Genomic DNA, 15,502 nt, shown 5'->3' with positions numbered 1-15,502 from the left:
GCTAGAGAAAAACTGGTGTCCTGAGTTTAGCAGTAGCTACTGCTAAACCCAGGACAACTGGTTTTGAAAGGAGGTTGTTGCGAGGTGGGTGTTGGTCTCTTTGTCCAAGTAAATAAGAGATAAGACAAGAAGAAATGCCTTGAGTTTTGCCAGAAGAAGTTTGGATTAGACATTAGGAAAAATTTCTTCACCAGAAGAACAGGCTGCCCAGGGAAGAGTTCACCCACCATCCCTGGATGTATTTAAAAGACATGTAAATGTGACACTTAGGGTCTTGGTTTAGTGGTGGACTTTGCAGTGTTAGGTTTACGATTTCACTCAATGATATTAAAAGTCTTTTCCAACTTAAATGATTATATGATTCCATGGCTTGGGTTCAGGTTTAGACTTGCTGACACCTCCACTTTTCAGAGTTTGTCATTTATACGTACACCACTTGTTACCCTCCAGCTGGACATTGAGCCATTGACAGCAATTCTCTGTGTGCAGCCATCCAGCCAATTCTTTATCCACCAGGTGATCCATCCATCAAGTTTGTGTCTCTCCAGAGAACATAACCGCATACTCAAATAAGCAAAAAGAAGCACTGTTGCAGAACTTTTAATTCTGCAGTAATGCTAAACTGAACAGTTCAGCCCTACATCCTTCTTTCCAGCTTTACACAATCTCTACAACTTCCTGTGAAGCTGGGATGCCTCCTGCTTCAGGGACATGACACTAGCTGTGTCTCACAGGAGGGTAAAAAATAATCTGGAACACCAAGTCCAAATGAAGAATTCTTTTCTGGTCTCACACCAGTTAACAGACTACTTCTTTCACAAAAGCAAGCCTTAAAAAGCAAAACGTATACGTTGGGGAATTCAGTAAATAATAACAAAAATTAAAAAAAAAAAAAAATTGAACACTTGACACCATCAATTTTGGGGCACTGAGCTGTACATGTTACCTAAGCCAGATAAACACAATTTGGAATTTTTATCTGGGTTTTAATTAAATTGTTTTTCCACCTTCCTCAAATGCCCTTTTATTATAAAAATACATGAAAAGCAAGCCAAGTACATATTCCCTTTTATACATATGCTTCTGGGTACTATTACCATTTGGTACTTTTATTTAACAGCTGTAGTATTTCATATTAGGGGAGCACTGAAAGTTAGCATGTAAGAGTTGGAACACACAAAATGTAAATATGCATTTTTATTACACATGTTCTCTCATTTGATAAATGAAGTTGCTTCTTGGATCTAAACTCTATACCTGACTTGGAGTCTGTGTACACTGAGTTTTGTACACAGAACGAAAGCAGTGTAAGATGTATCCCATGTTTGGTTCAATTTTTTCACATTAATAAGGCTTAATTAAGTCCGTGCTCTCTCTCCCACCACCTAGGTGGAAAAGGATGCAAAAGAAGCACTCTAATTATTTGTCTGCCTTACGGTACCTGGAGATGTTTATTTCCTTTGGCTCCTGTCACTCACAAACCTGAGTCTCCTGTCCAAAATGGAAGGATAATATGACTGGCCTCCAGACTTGCCAAAGCAGCCAGAAACTTGGTTCAGCTTCAGTCCAGTAAATGCAGGCTATCACAGAGGTGAGTGACAGTCAGCCAGACCTAGCTCTGGAATTACCCTAGACACACAGTGCATCGTGAACCCCACAGCATGGGTGGAGGGGGGACAAATTCCCAGCTTGCACCCCTAAATCCTGCAGTCCTCTCAACGAGATTGGGATAAACAGGGTGATTCACAAATTTGAAAGACTTGTGTTACAAAGTGTAGGCTTGTTCAGTTTGCATTTTCACACCTATCATCAGACCATCATGAGGTGGTGTAAATGACAGCTTATTCACAGTGCCTCTAGGTGAGTGGACTGTATTAGACTCAGGATGCAGATTCTGCAATAGTTTTTATTTTAAACATTTCCCTTAATTTGTACTGTATGATCTGTAATCCAGCCAACGTTGTTGTAATACTTTTTTTCTTTTCTGAATTTAAATTACCATTTGTCACACTACATAAATGAAGATACTGCACCCTCCTTTTCAGTCCAAAGTAGCTCCACAAACACAAATTAGCACTTAAAGCCTTTTTAGAGTGAGTGCATACTGTTAACTTGCAAGAAAGGAGTGTATTACACTAGGTTTTTACTGTTCTTCTGTAGAGGGCTGTAGGATCCTGAGGTCTGTAACACACTCAAGGACTTAATGAGTTGAGTTGTACTCTAAACATGTCTGTTCTGGTCCTACACCAGCCTCAAAAATGGGGTAATGAGAAGATTGCTGTCTTTTATCATGAAATTTACTCCTGTAATAACTATTGATCTGTCCCTGCCTGTGAACTCGTGCTTTGGCAATTGCTGGGTATGGACATTGGACAGTTCATGCATTGCAGAGAAAACTTTATTGAGAAGTGAAGCCTCTGGGTCAGGAAAGAGGTCACGGGCAGCCTCAGAGTTTACACAGAGGGCCAGATCCCTGGCAGAGGAAAAAGTTCAGGACAGTGTGGCTAGGAGTGGGGAGGAAGAACTGAACCACTGGATGAGCCTCAATGATCGTGTAAATGGCAAGTTTCATCTCAGACTGGTGTACAAAAAGCTCAACAACTTCCAGTGGCTCCAGGACTGGCTGAATTCACATGTGCAGTCTGAAACCAATTTCACCTTTTGTCAATTCGCCAAGCCATCATGCTCTTCCATCTTCCTGATACAAGGCAGAGTGAGTACTGCTTTCCTCCAAAGAAATTATGCTCTTTTATCAGTAATTGAAATCTAGTGAATGTTCTTTTCAGGTTTATAATTGGACACTTTGTGCTGTCCAAATTACTGGCATTTCTGTCTCTAAAGGAAATTAAATACTTTGAATTACAGTAATGAAATACAGCAATTTATCATTTAGAGCACTGAAAAATGGGGAGATTGGGAGATTATCAAAATAATGTTTAAGTATCCTTATACATATAGTAAGAATGCGGTATTTTGTGTGATGATGTATTTTCCTGACCTATCCACTGAAAAACTATCTGCTTAGGTTTCTTCAGTTTCACAATCTGGTAGATTTCTGGTTCAATGAACTAAGTGGAAATTTACAATACCATGTGTTATATAAATAATTTGAAAGATTGCTGAAAATAATTTAGGGAATGTCAAACATAAAAATTTAACCACTCCCAAGCAATCTGCTTTCACATCACTGAAATACCTACAATCATGGAAACAGTGAAGGTCAAAGGGTTGGTACCTACCCAACATAAAATAAATCCTGACTATAGATGAAGCTCTCAAAACCAGTGAATTAAAAACCCTTTCTTGTCTCTTGGTCTTAATAAGATGCCAAGAAAAAAGAGGCCATGTGCCTGCAGAAATACTTAGCATTGAGAGAGTAATGACAGAATATGACTCTCCTACTGCAAGAAAACAGAAACATGAATCTCAGGGCCTCCATTCTGTAAGATACGGCTAGGCTTCTCTGGAATTTAGTATCCCACCTAGTTATGACTTGCCACACTAAGGCCACTGGTGGAGATCAAGAGGGGATTTGAGGAAGTCCCTGAAGTAGAGATGGATGGAAAGCCCAGGCTGGGATAATAGAATCCCTTTCACCTCTCCTTCCCATGGTAAACCCATTACCAGAGCAATCGTTACCTGGCAGCTGCCACCAGTGACTTTTTTCATACAAACAATTCAACTTCCACCCATCCTGGCAGCTCTGGAGGCAGTCCCACCCCAGACTCAGCATGGGAAAAGTAGGGGCTGGTCTTACCTCTCTGAGTCCACAGCTGAGAGCAGAGGATGGACAGCAGTACCCTGTACGTTATGCCCTGAGGAAAGGTGGCTGCTGGGGTGGGACAAGGACAATGCCCCAGATACTGGTGCACTTCCACTTGTCTGTGTGCTGTGAAACATAGCTGCTGAAAGCAAAAGGAGAGAAATAACCCTCATCAGGCAGGTGACAGCATTGATAACAGACGAAATATTAATGGAGAACACCTCCCCTAAAGCTGTAGTGCCAATTATTAGCAACTAACTAGTTTTTCTCAAGTGCCCTTTTCTGTCTGAATGAGAAAAACCCCCGACCAAACAATCAACCAACCAACCAAAAATAATCAAATCCCCAAAACCTAAAAAACCCAAACAAACAAAAAAGCCCACAAACACCCACCCCCTCCACCCCCCCATTAAAAATAACTAAACAATCTTTGCTGCTCCCAGATTATATTTTCATAAAACCAGGCATGATATAGCTGTACTCCTTGTCTTGGGAGTTTTGTCTGAATAAGGTTTCAAATCTTCCAGAGCTCCCTGTTGTAGAAGAGGTGTGAAATACTTCCTAAGATACATATTTCTAAAGCTAGTGAACAGAATACACAATTTCATGAATTGTGAAATACTTCCTACATTTTCCCCTCAGCTGTAAAAATCCGACGTTTCTTGAATAGGTTCACCAAAATATTGCTGTTATTGCCCCCAGTCTCCCCATTAATGCATACAAAAATTTCAAACCAGCATGAACAGTTTTGTAATTTTCTGTGAGATTCCTTCTGTATACATTCCAAGTAAGGAAAGGTTACGGATGACTAAAGAAAAAGCAATACAGCATTCTGCCCAAACATCCTAATTAGTTGACCACAAGTTCTGTAACCTCACTTTCAGAAGTTCTTTAAATCAGATAGTCAGAAGCTAAGATACTCATTACCAAATCCCTCTGAAAATCCAGTTACTCAATTATTTTTACTGACATCTGAGTCAGGTAGCTTATGTTGATGCTGAATGACAGCTAAATACATGTTCTTACATATTTTATGAACCCTGAGAACAAATTAGATAGGCTCTACAACATGAAAATGATCTCCCACTGTTTGTCATATCTTCCAGTCTCTTTATAAAAAAACTGTTAGTTAGTCCTAGTTTACAGAATAAAACTGTACCTATAAAACTTCTGTTAGCGAATGTGTTGGACCTAATGATTCAAATTTAGTGATAAAATCCTGTTATTTAAATGAGTTCCTCAAAGGCCATTGTCACTGGTAGAGTATCTTCCTAGGCTAAAATGCCTGCATGGATGCTGTAGTCCTGGCAGAACAAACACTACTTTAGGAGTAACCCCACTACAGGTCCATTTTCAGGAAAAGGGTCATAATTTTGAATTAGTTTTTCACAGGTCGCAATTTTGAATGCAGCTACCACCTCATCTTCCAAGTGTTCAGCCTATTTCTGGAAAGCCTCTATTCATCCTCACAAGCCAGTCTACATTAGATAGTCACCGGGCTAAGACAGAGTTCAGGAAAGGCTCAGGAGTTTAGGTATTCTGTAGCCTCATTTTAAAGAGCAGGCTCATTTTAAACAGTGAAGCAGACCTGTCTGCCTGGACATAATTCAGCTGGTGGAGATGAAACATAGTGCAAGATGATAGATAAGAAACCACTTTGTGAATAAAAACATCTAATATAGATGTCGCAGAGATAATATTAAAGTTTAGGGAAAGTTAGTATGAGCCACACTGGTAGGCAAAGCTGCAGGAAGGGAAGCTGCCATACCACATGGCCAGGAGGACCAACAAAAAGCCTGCAGCTGCCCATAGCACTAGCTTCTACTGTTTGCTAATTCTTATATGGACCAAAGCTCCCTCAGCACAACCCAGATTGTGCACATGACAACAGCAAGCACAACACAACAACAGACATATGACAGCAGAAGGCATCTCAGTTCTTAAAAGAAGTACAGAGGATGCAGACCCCACAGGGAGAGGAGTTATCACTTACACCAGCAATGCAACTCACTAAGAAAGGACTGAAGAAGAGCTCATCCTAAGACAGGGGCAGGTAGCTTTTGTTGTTTTTTTCACTTTGCTCATGCACCCCAAATATCACTCTCTTGACACTCATTTTTCAAAACAGCATCAAAACAAATGCAGAGGGGAAAACAAAGGAGTGACCTTTTGAATTTACTACTTTATGCTTACATGCAGGGCGGAAGAGAATACTGAAAACAACCAAATGCACATTCTGGCAGAAGAAACAGAGAATATTTCACAAATCAGTACACTGCAAAAGAAAATCTTTATTATGTAAATAAATAAGAAAAAGAGACTGTTTAAATAATTCCTTGCAAAAAAAATAGGTTAGCTTGCATTTTTCTATGAAAAAAATACTAATATGTGTAAGAAAATACATTGACTTAGTTTCCCAGTACTGTGATCTTCAAGTTTAAAATAAATTTCTACAAGGCTGTGGCCTTGGCAGGGGGGCTGGACTAGACGATCTCCAGAGGTCCTTTCCAACTCTAAGGATTCTCTGATTCTGTGATCAAGAGTAAAAAGACTGGACTATGACCGCATTTCCAACGTAAGGTAACCAGAGCTATTCTTCCTTGTAATAGCTGTTGTCTGCCACAACCATAAAAGCATTTTAGGCACATTTTTTCTAAGATGTGCTTACATGTTGCTAGCTGGTCCATGATGCAGTGGTAGCACAGGTTCCCACATCACTGCCCAAGACAAGGTGACTCCATCCTTAGGAAAAAGTTACCTGCAGCCAGGCATAGGCAACCATCTGTCCTTTCTCTGAACTAGAGCAATCTAAAGCTCACTGCAATATTTATCACCATAGTACTACCTGCTACTGCAGTACCTTTCAGCTAGGTTTCCCAGCAATTCCTCTGTACTTTTCTTCTTTTTCTGATAAGAAACAGTACACAGTTTAAAGTAAGAGTTAACTCTGGCAGATCGGATATTTAAGGAAGAAAAACCATACATATTAGCAGCAAAAATACATCCTTGTACACAGTGTATGTTAAAATGATCACAGCATGACAAAAGAATGTACGTGGACTCCCACGGTGCCTTGTAATGAAGCCTCCAAAAGCAGCACCATGAACGATGGTGTAGGAGACCATATAACTCCTGCAGGCAATGCAACTCATCTTTTGTCAGTGCAGCTTCTTGCTGCATAGAGGTACTGCTGACAAAAGCACCTCTGTGGGCACCCAACAAAGTGAAACCACAATACTAGCAGCTGCTTCCCAGTGGAAATGCCACTATTAAAACCTCCCAGTGTAGACACGGCATCGGTACAAGCTACTACTTGAATTGCAAATATTAGTTGAAGGGAAACATTGTCAGCCATTGGAAGTCTACAAACTAATGGTAGTCAAAAATACTGTCACTGATAGATCATTTCCCTAGTAGAGCTAACCTTAAGAGACTGACACAAAATTTTGGACACTATTTAAGAAACTGCTAAAAAACCTTTTTATGGGAGCTGTGTGTGTGCAAGGTTTTTTTAGTGGTTTAGCTGTTACATGTGAGTTGCTTGCTCAAAATGGTGGCAGGAAATATCTACACAAAGGAATGTCTTTTCAGTGACTCATGACATTAAACACCTGATTTGAATGGTATAAAACTGAGCAAATGTCCATGGCAACCAGCAGGCTCACATATCACTCAAATATACCACCACCAGGTGGGTCCACACATGAAGATGCAGAATTGAGTCAAGGTTTTACTTAACAGAAAGGCTTTGTCCAACAAGGCTCCTCTCTCTACCAATATAAGATAAAGTAATACACTCAAATTTTTAAAAGATTCAGATATTCTTGAAGAAAAAAACACAAAACAAACAAGCAAAAAAAAACCACCACCACAAAACAAAACAAAGAATCATTGATGCTGTTCCTCTGGGTTCCTTAAAAAGCCCTAGCTATACCATGATTTGCAAGATGGCTATAACCTGTTAGGCCTGAATGTGAATCTTAGATTGCGTTACACCCATAAAATTTCAGCCAGAGAGACACAGGAGCTATGCTTTCATTTCTGGAGTCTTATCGCAAATCAATTTTATCAACACATGAAAATTTTCCACAAGAATATCTATGCAAAGGCTTCTCTAGGAGAAGCTAAATTTACATGCATTTTCATAATGCATAGGAACAAATTAGGTGGTTGGAAGAGAAAAGCTGATTCTATGAATAATGTTACTTTAAAAAAGAAGACAGAAAAGTAGCACTTCAAATGTTACAGAATCCAAAGCTTGTAAGATTTACTTTTCCTTTTTTTTTAATGGAGCTAGACCTGTAATTTCACAGAATGTTTTTTCAAGGCAGAAGAATCACCCTTCCCTTTGCAAATTACCAACAATGGTATAATTTACTATCTTGGATCTATTCCTGTCAAATCAGCACACTGTCAACCTATTTCTGCCCCCAAAATACTTCCCCTCTTACCATTGCTGGCATGAATTTGGAGCAGGGCTGACAATTCTTTCCATTGTCATTTCCATAGAGTAAGAAAGTGTGAAGGTTTAATTTTGTAGCTCAGTCAGTTAAAATTACATAAATTACATTCATTTGCAAGAGTGGTGGGCTTGGTTTTGGGTTTCTTTTTTGGGGGTTTGGTTTGGTTTGGTTTGGTTTGGGGGAGGGTTAATTACTATATTTCACCTTCTATTTCCATAGGGAATATTTATGCAGTCCTTGTGAACAAGTTTTACTAGCACACAGAAGGAAAAAGCTGAAATGATTTTTGCTCTTGAGAGCATCGCCTTCACATATTCTCCCCTCTTACCTCCTTTAGGGAGCCCATACTACAGGACTTCATGGCTAGGAATATGTGGGCACGTGTTGTTTTGGGCCAGAAGTGGTAAACCCAGCAAATGTAAAACATGCTGTGTTGCCCTGATTATACTCAGCTTCTCTGTAAGAATCCAGTGTGCATGGAACTTAAGAAGCCATCATGCATTAAGAAGCAGAGCAGAAGTCAAAATTACATTATGTAATTAATTAGCCTGTCTGCAGAGCTGTTCCTCCCATGGCATCTTTACATCACATCTCTGCCTTTCAAGACATTCTTCTCTTTCAGTGGACTGCAGTTTCTGGAGTTCTGTATTACTATGAAGAAAGGAACTAAATAGTGCTGTTGCCTTGCTGCTTACGATGTTTGTATCAATTAATTAGTAAATGTTCTCTTCTTCACAATGTCAGCCCAACCATTACACCAATATTTGGAGAACCATTAAGATGCCTCAAAATGGAAATTATATATTCAGAAATAAATCTGGTGCACAAAAGGACCAGTCTGAAGGGAAATAAACTGACCTCCTTAAAACAGGTAAGATAATAATATTAACAATTTTCAGTCCCCTGTAGTGTGTGTATGATCCTACCTGGTAATACATCATATTTAGTGTGAGCTCTGGATATGTACGCCATACTTAAATTCAGCCAAGAAGGTGACAACAGAGATCTTCTTAGTTGTTGGCTACCCAACATCACCTCCATTTGCCTTCATTCCCTATGTATCAAATACAACTCTTTTCCACTGCAATGGCCATAAATATCTTAGTTCTTCCTCCTCATTCTTTTTTTCTTTCAGTAACGAGTGACAGCTACTTCCCAAGGCTGTCAGCTTTAACAAACAGACTGCTTTTTCCTCAGACATCTCCCACACTGCCCTTGCTGCCTAATGGTTAGGGAGCTCACACAGTAGGACAATTGCTTTAATAAAGTTCTTTCATTTTTCCTATATGAGTCTTATATCCTCTACCTGTCTGTTGTATCTGCCTACTGCCCTAACATTTTCTTATATATAAACTCCTTTGGAAATTAATTTTTTCTTATTATGTGTGTAGAGCACCTAGCTCAGTACTGTTTTATTGGAACAAAAAAACATGCACAAGCAAAAGTGTTATTCAAGTAGAACACATCTTAAGTTACAGGCATTATGTAGCAGTTAGGTCAAAGGTCATAGTACTGGAGCATAAGATGTTATTTAAATAAAACTTAGAATTGCAAAACCTTCTCTAACTTCCTTGATGGAATTTTTAATTTCCAGCTTGCAAAGAAAATTATGCACTTGACAAGCCTTAGTAATATCATTTGTTTGCTCTGAAGCAGAGCAGAGTGTGACATTCAGTAACTATTTATAAATGAATGACACATTCTGGTTTGTTCTTGAATATGAAATGTTCATGTTTAACCAAACAGCACAGTAAAAATAAATTTCTCGTATACTGCAGTATTTATGATTCTTTCACCCTTACGCATTCTATACTGTACTATACAAAGTGAGTTGATACAATTTCACAGAAGAAAAAACATCATTTATATGTTTTTATCATGAATTAATTGCTCACATCTTCATCCTATGAATTAAATAAACCCCAAAGCCCATGTGTTTTTAGAAATTAAAACCTAAATGCTGCCAGAAATTTCGTACTTCAGTAGAAACAAACTTTGGATTTCTATTTTACGAAATATCATTATGCACAGCCTTAGAAGGGTATGCACGCTTGCTAAATTTTAGACCTAAAATGTAAATGTAATTTTGTGTTAGTTTTAAATAAAGAATCTGTCATGTCACCTTACTGTATTAATAAGATTATACCCAGTTCAGATTTCTTTTATAAGGCCACAAAGGCTGAAAGCTATGAAAAAAAGCTGTGCAGGCTTAACTTTAAGAAATAGATATGTAATCAAAAATCATTGATTTAAATATATCTGTGTTTGCAGATTATGTATTGTAACAGTACATTGAAATGCGGATCATTGCAGCCGTTATACTTCGTTAAGTGGAAATGAACTAGGATCTAAATGTCTACTTTTGTCATATTTTTTTGTAATAGTTTGCTTTCAAACATTTATTCTGTAGATCTCTTGGGAAAGCAGAAAACATACCTTTGCTTTAAATGTGCACAAACGATAAGAAAAGTAACCTTCAAGTGAGAAAAGTTTGATTAATGGCATTGGAAGAATGGAAATCTGTTCCTTTTTTCACTTGAAAAGTAACACAGACACATTTCAGCTAATATGCTAACAGTCCTCAGAAAAAAAACAAACAAACAAAAAAACCCAAAAAAACCAAAACAAAAAAAAAAAACAAACCCCAAAACAGTCCCCAGCAAAAATTTTATTTTTCAGAGTACTCTCAAAATTTTTCTTTATATTTAGGAAAAATGCTGTTTTCAGAGAAGTCTGAAGGGTACCTTCTCTAAGGCAGGACACATAAGCTCTCATATATTTTGCTTTTGTCTTCTCTTGGGGAATGAATAATTTTCATGTTGCCATTTCAATAAAATAATTCCCTCCCTGTTGGAGTTATCTCACATATTCACATAATATATTATTATATAGCAGCCCTGATGAGTAGTTAATGAAACAATTCATTTCAACTGTATTGGGTGGTTGTCAAAATGAAGTGACATGAATTCATCTATACCTGACATAATACCCACAGTAACTGAAGTGAACCCACACAAGTGAATAAAATGACAAGAAATTTGCCAGGTTACAGATGACTGTGAACACATGTAAGGGAAAGCAGTTTATTACTTACCAAGAAATTAATGCTGATAGAAGTATGTTGATTAATACTATAAGAATCGCTGAACTATAGGAATCAGTGCCAAGTAAGAAAAAAAAAAAGCCACTATAAATTATTGTATCAAATAATGCCTATAGCTAGTAGTGCTGTAATTGAAAGACAAAGCATGATGCTTTGATGAACGACAAAAAATAACGCCACAGTCTCAGAAGCTGTCTATTGGGCATCATGACTGCAGGCACTAGCAGCTAAGGGGTGCTTGGAACAATAGTTTTACTTGGCCTAGGATCCTGATAGTTCATGGGGCAGCCATTTGTTTGAGCTGTCTGGACTGGTTTGGACTGACCAAGTATTTGGAGTTTGAGACTTAATCATAGTCTGAAAACTACATGGGTAAAAGAGCTGAGAGCTGAACAGATTCCAGTGGAAATCTCTGAGAATGTTCTCAACTTCTGAAAACCTGGTCTTAGCTCACTGGACACACTGTCCCCACCTAGCTTCAATCTTATTGGGCAGAGAAGTGTATTTGAGCAGCCCTGCAGAAAAGGACTTGGGGGTGCTGGTCAATGAGAAACTGAACATGAGGCAGCAGTGTGCACCCACAGCCCAGAAAGCCAACTGTATCCTGGGCTGCACCAAAAGGAGCGTGACCGGCAGGTTGAAGGAGGTGATCCTGCTCCTCTACTCTGCTCTTGTGAGACCTCACTTGGAGTATTGTGTGCAGTTCTGGTGTCCTCAACATAAAAAGGACATGGAGCTGCTGAAACAAGTCCAGAGGAGGGCCACAAGGATAATCAGGGAGCTGAAGAATCTCCCATATGAAGACAGGATGAGAAGGTTGGGGCTGTTCAGCTTGAAGAAGAGAGGACTGCGTGGAGACCTCATAGCAGCCTTCCAGTATCTGAAGGGGGCCCACAAGGATGCTGGAGAGGTACTCTTCATTAGGGACTGTAGTGACAGGACAAGAGGTAATGGGTTTAAACTTAAACAGGGGAAGCTTAGGTTAGATATAAGGAAGAAGTTATTTACTTTAAGGGTGGTGAGGCACTGGAATGAGTTGCCCAAGGAAACTGTGAATTCTCCATACCTGACAGTGCTCAAGGCCAGGTTGGAGAGAGTCTTGGGTGACATGGTTTAGTGTGAGGTTGATGAGCTTAAGGTCCTTTCCAACCGTTATTATTCTATGATTCTATGATCATCACCAACTAGTGTGTAGCTCTCAATAGCCTTGACAAAACATATCATAGAATTGATAGTTTTACAACCCTCATGGTAAAATAAAGTCACTTATTAATGTGGCCACTTCATATAATGTCATTTTCAGCACTGCACAGAACATTCAGTTAATTCTTTCACTTCCTACATCTGTTTCTCAACTGAAAGTTGAACTACTAGAAGATGTATTCTGCCTGAAAATTAAAACCAGGTGTTTTTACAACTACTAAAATACTGCATTAAAAAATGGCAACATCCTACCCATCGCTGTCTTCAGTTTTGAGATATTATCACTCATAACTTACCAAATATTTCAAATTTAGCTGAAATGTAAACAATTGTACATTTAGACAGGTATGACAGTGTTATGTATCTTAATATGAAATCTAGATACTTAATTGAAACAAAAAAAAATAAGATTATCACCTTTACAGCACAAATGTGTTTATTGGTATATTTATAGCTATAATATGAGAGCTCATAATGCAATATTTAAGTTCATTAACGTAGATCTATTTGAAAACTGGTATGTGATACACGAATAAGGAAAAGAAAAAATACTCCTTCAATTTTTCAATGAAGCTTAATGAATTCAAGATGTCTATAAGGAATGGTAGAAGTGAACTGCTAGCACAAGTCCAATGCCTACAGAGCAAAAACACTGCTTTTCATTCCAGCAGGTCTTTTAATGGACAAAATATGATTTGTCCTGCCTCCGTTGAAAAAAACAGTTAAAAATCTGTTAAAAATCTATCTTTTCATATTACATTGAAGATTCTGTCCTAATGAGATAGATATTGATTTTAGAGTGCATCCGACTCTGCAAAGCCATCCCTAATCTTCAGTGAGCAATAATATAGCAGGCTGTTTATTTGTCTTTTTCTATACCTGAGTAAATATTGTGAGCAAGCCCTGGGGAGTGTCCCATAGTATTATCTGCAGCATCATGTGGCGGTGGGGCTGGCTGGAGGGGCTGGACTGCAGGGCAGTCATTCAGGATATCCAGGCCAAGCTCTGAGCTTGATTGCAACTGAAACACAGGAGATAAAAAGGGAGAAGAGGAAAAAAAAAAAGAAAAAAGAAAATAAATCACACAAATCCTTAAGACACCAAAAAATTATATTGGAGAAATGGTGAGGGGTTGAAGAAAGAAACAGAGCACAAGCAGAATTCTTCTCTTTTAAATACTGGGTAATAACCTTCCATTACAGCCGGCATTTTTTGAATCTGAAGAAAGAAACTCTTTCACATGCTTAACAATACTATACTCAGAACAAGGGCTACTTGTACAGATAAGACCTTGTTCTGTTTTGATTGCTATCACTAGTAACACGGCTTTTTCATGACATTAAGTGCATGTGAAATTAAATACCAGATATATCCAAATTCAAATTCTTATCAGTTACATTATTAATGAGCATTATGTGACTTTAAATTTCTATGGAATCTAATACAAAAAAACCTCTGCCACCTCCCTCAGTACCCTTGGGCGGATTCCATCCAGCCCCATAGACTTGTATGTGTGTTAGTGGTGGAGGAGGTCACTGTCCATTTCCCCTTGGATTATGGGGTCTGTGTTTTCCTCCCTGTCTTCCTGCTCAGGGGATTTGGTACCTGGAGAACAATCGGCCTTACTGTTAAAGACTGAGGCAAAGGCATTAAGTACCTCAGCCTTTTCTCCTCGTCCTTTGTCACTATGTTTCACCCCACATCCAATAAAGGACGGAGATTCTCATTAGTCCTCCTTTTGTTGGTAACGTATTTATAGAAACATATTTATTGCCTCTTACTGCAGTAGCCAAATTAAATTTAACTGGACTTTGGCACTTCTCATTTTCTCCCTGCCTAACCTTACAACATCCTTGTAGGCCTCTTGAGTTGGCTGCCCCTTCTTCCAAAGTAATAAAAAAGTAATAAACTCTTTTTTTTTCTCCCTGAGTTCCAGCCAAGGCTCTCTATTCAGCTAGGCTGGTCTTCTTAGCCACAAGCTCATCTTCTGGCACATGGGGACGGCCTGGTCCTGAACCTTGAAGTTTTCCTTCTTGAAGAATGTCCAGCCTTCCTGGACACCTTTGCCCTTCAGGGCTGTCTCCCAATGGACTCTGTCAATCAGGCCCCCAAAGAAAGAAGAATTCCTGCTTGCCCAAGCCCACTTTCATGCATATGCTGTGGCAGGGAAGTAAAGACACACAAATGGAGAAAATTATAGTGTCTGCTACTAAAAATGAACCTGAAGAATGTAAAACACTTCGGGCACACACTGACAGCTGTTTACAGAGTTTTGAGATGATACGGATTCTCTCTTTTTTTTTATTTTCAGTATGTAAAGGTAACGAGGGTGACTTTTCAACACATCACACTGTCAAAGCTCACAGGAGTACAAACTCAGGGCAGAAACCAAGTGCATGGAGGAGTCATGATATGAAATAGCAAATGTTAATATCAGACTGTACCAACAATCTCTTGATTATAACTGCAATAACACCCTGAAAATCATAAGGAGGGTTTTGTTGTTTCCTCCTCTACATTCACCCCTGGCAAAGCATATCCCTGATGATGAAGCTTCCAACGCCTCATGCAGCAGCTGGATGGGGGGTGGGATTTAACAAGAGTCAGTCCTCCATCGCTTTCAGGGTCTATTTTCCTGTTTCTTACTGACCACACTCAAAAGAACTGGCCATTTGTAGTCCCAAAAGTTTTCCAACAAATTGTATGATTAAATTCCTTAAACACTGCTGCCATTCCTAATCCGTTTTTGCCAACATCCCTTTCAGGAAAAATTGCTGCACATCATGGTGCCTGATTTATATTTCATTTTGAAAACAGGAAGTAAAGGGATTAAAGTTGGGGATTAAAACACTTGCTCTTTACTGCATTTTTTCTGCAGAATAGTTTCTTAGTTGCCATGGGCACTGCTCACTGACCCTTAGCCCCTGAATGCACTTCTTTTTGCATTAGTGACATCTCTTAAATGGACTC

At 38.9% G+C, this 15,502-nt stretch overlaps 1 protein-coding gene across 1 annotated transcript in view; it reads right to left on the bottom strand.

Annotated features, from left to right (window-relative positions):
* The window catches only part of GLIS3 (GLIS family zinc finger 3), a 144,606-nt gene that overhangs the window by 17,063 nt on the left and 112,041 nt on the right, over positions 1-15,502 (bottom strand). Inside the window, 2 exon segments of the mRNA XM_065663099.1 lie at positions 3,758-3,905; positions 13,412-13,553. Of these exon segments, the coding sequence (XP_065519171.1) occupies positions 3,758-3,905; positions 13,412-13,553 (290 nt within the window).

This window comes from Lathamus discolor, chromosome Z (genome assembly GCF_037157495.1).
Source record: "Lathamus discolor isolate bLatDis1 chromosome Z, bLatDis1.hap1, whole genome shotgun sequence".
Lineage (NCBI taxonomy): Eukaryota > Metazoa > Chordata > Aves > Psittaciformes > Psittacidae > Lathamus > Lathamus discolor.
The sequence above is the reverse complement of the archived record's forward strand: the minus strand, read 5'-3'. Positions and strand labels throughout refer to the sequence as shown.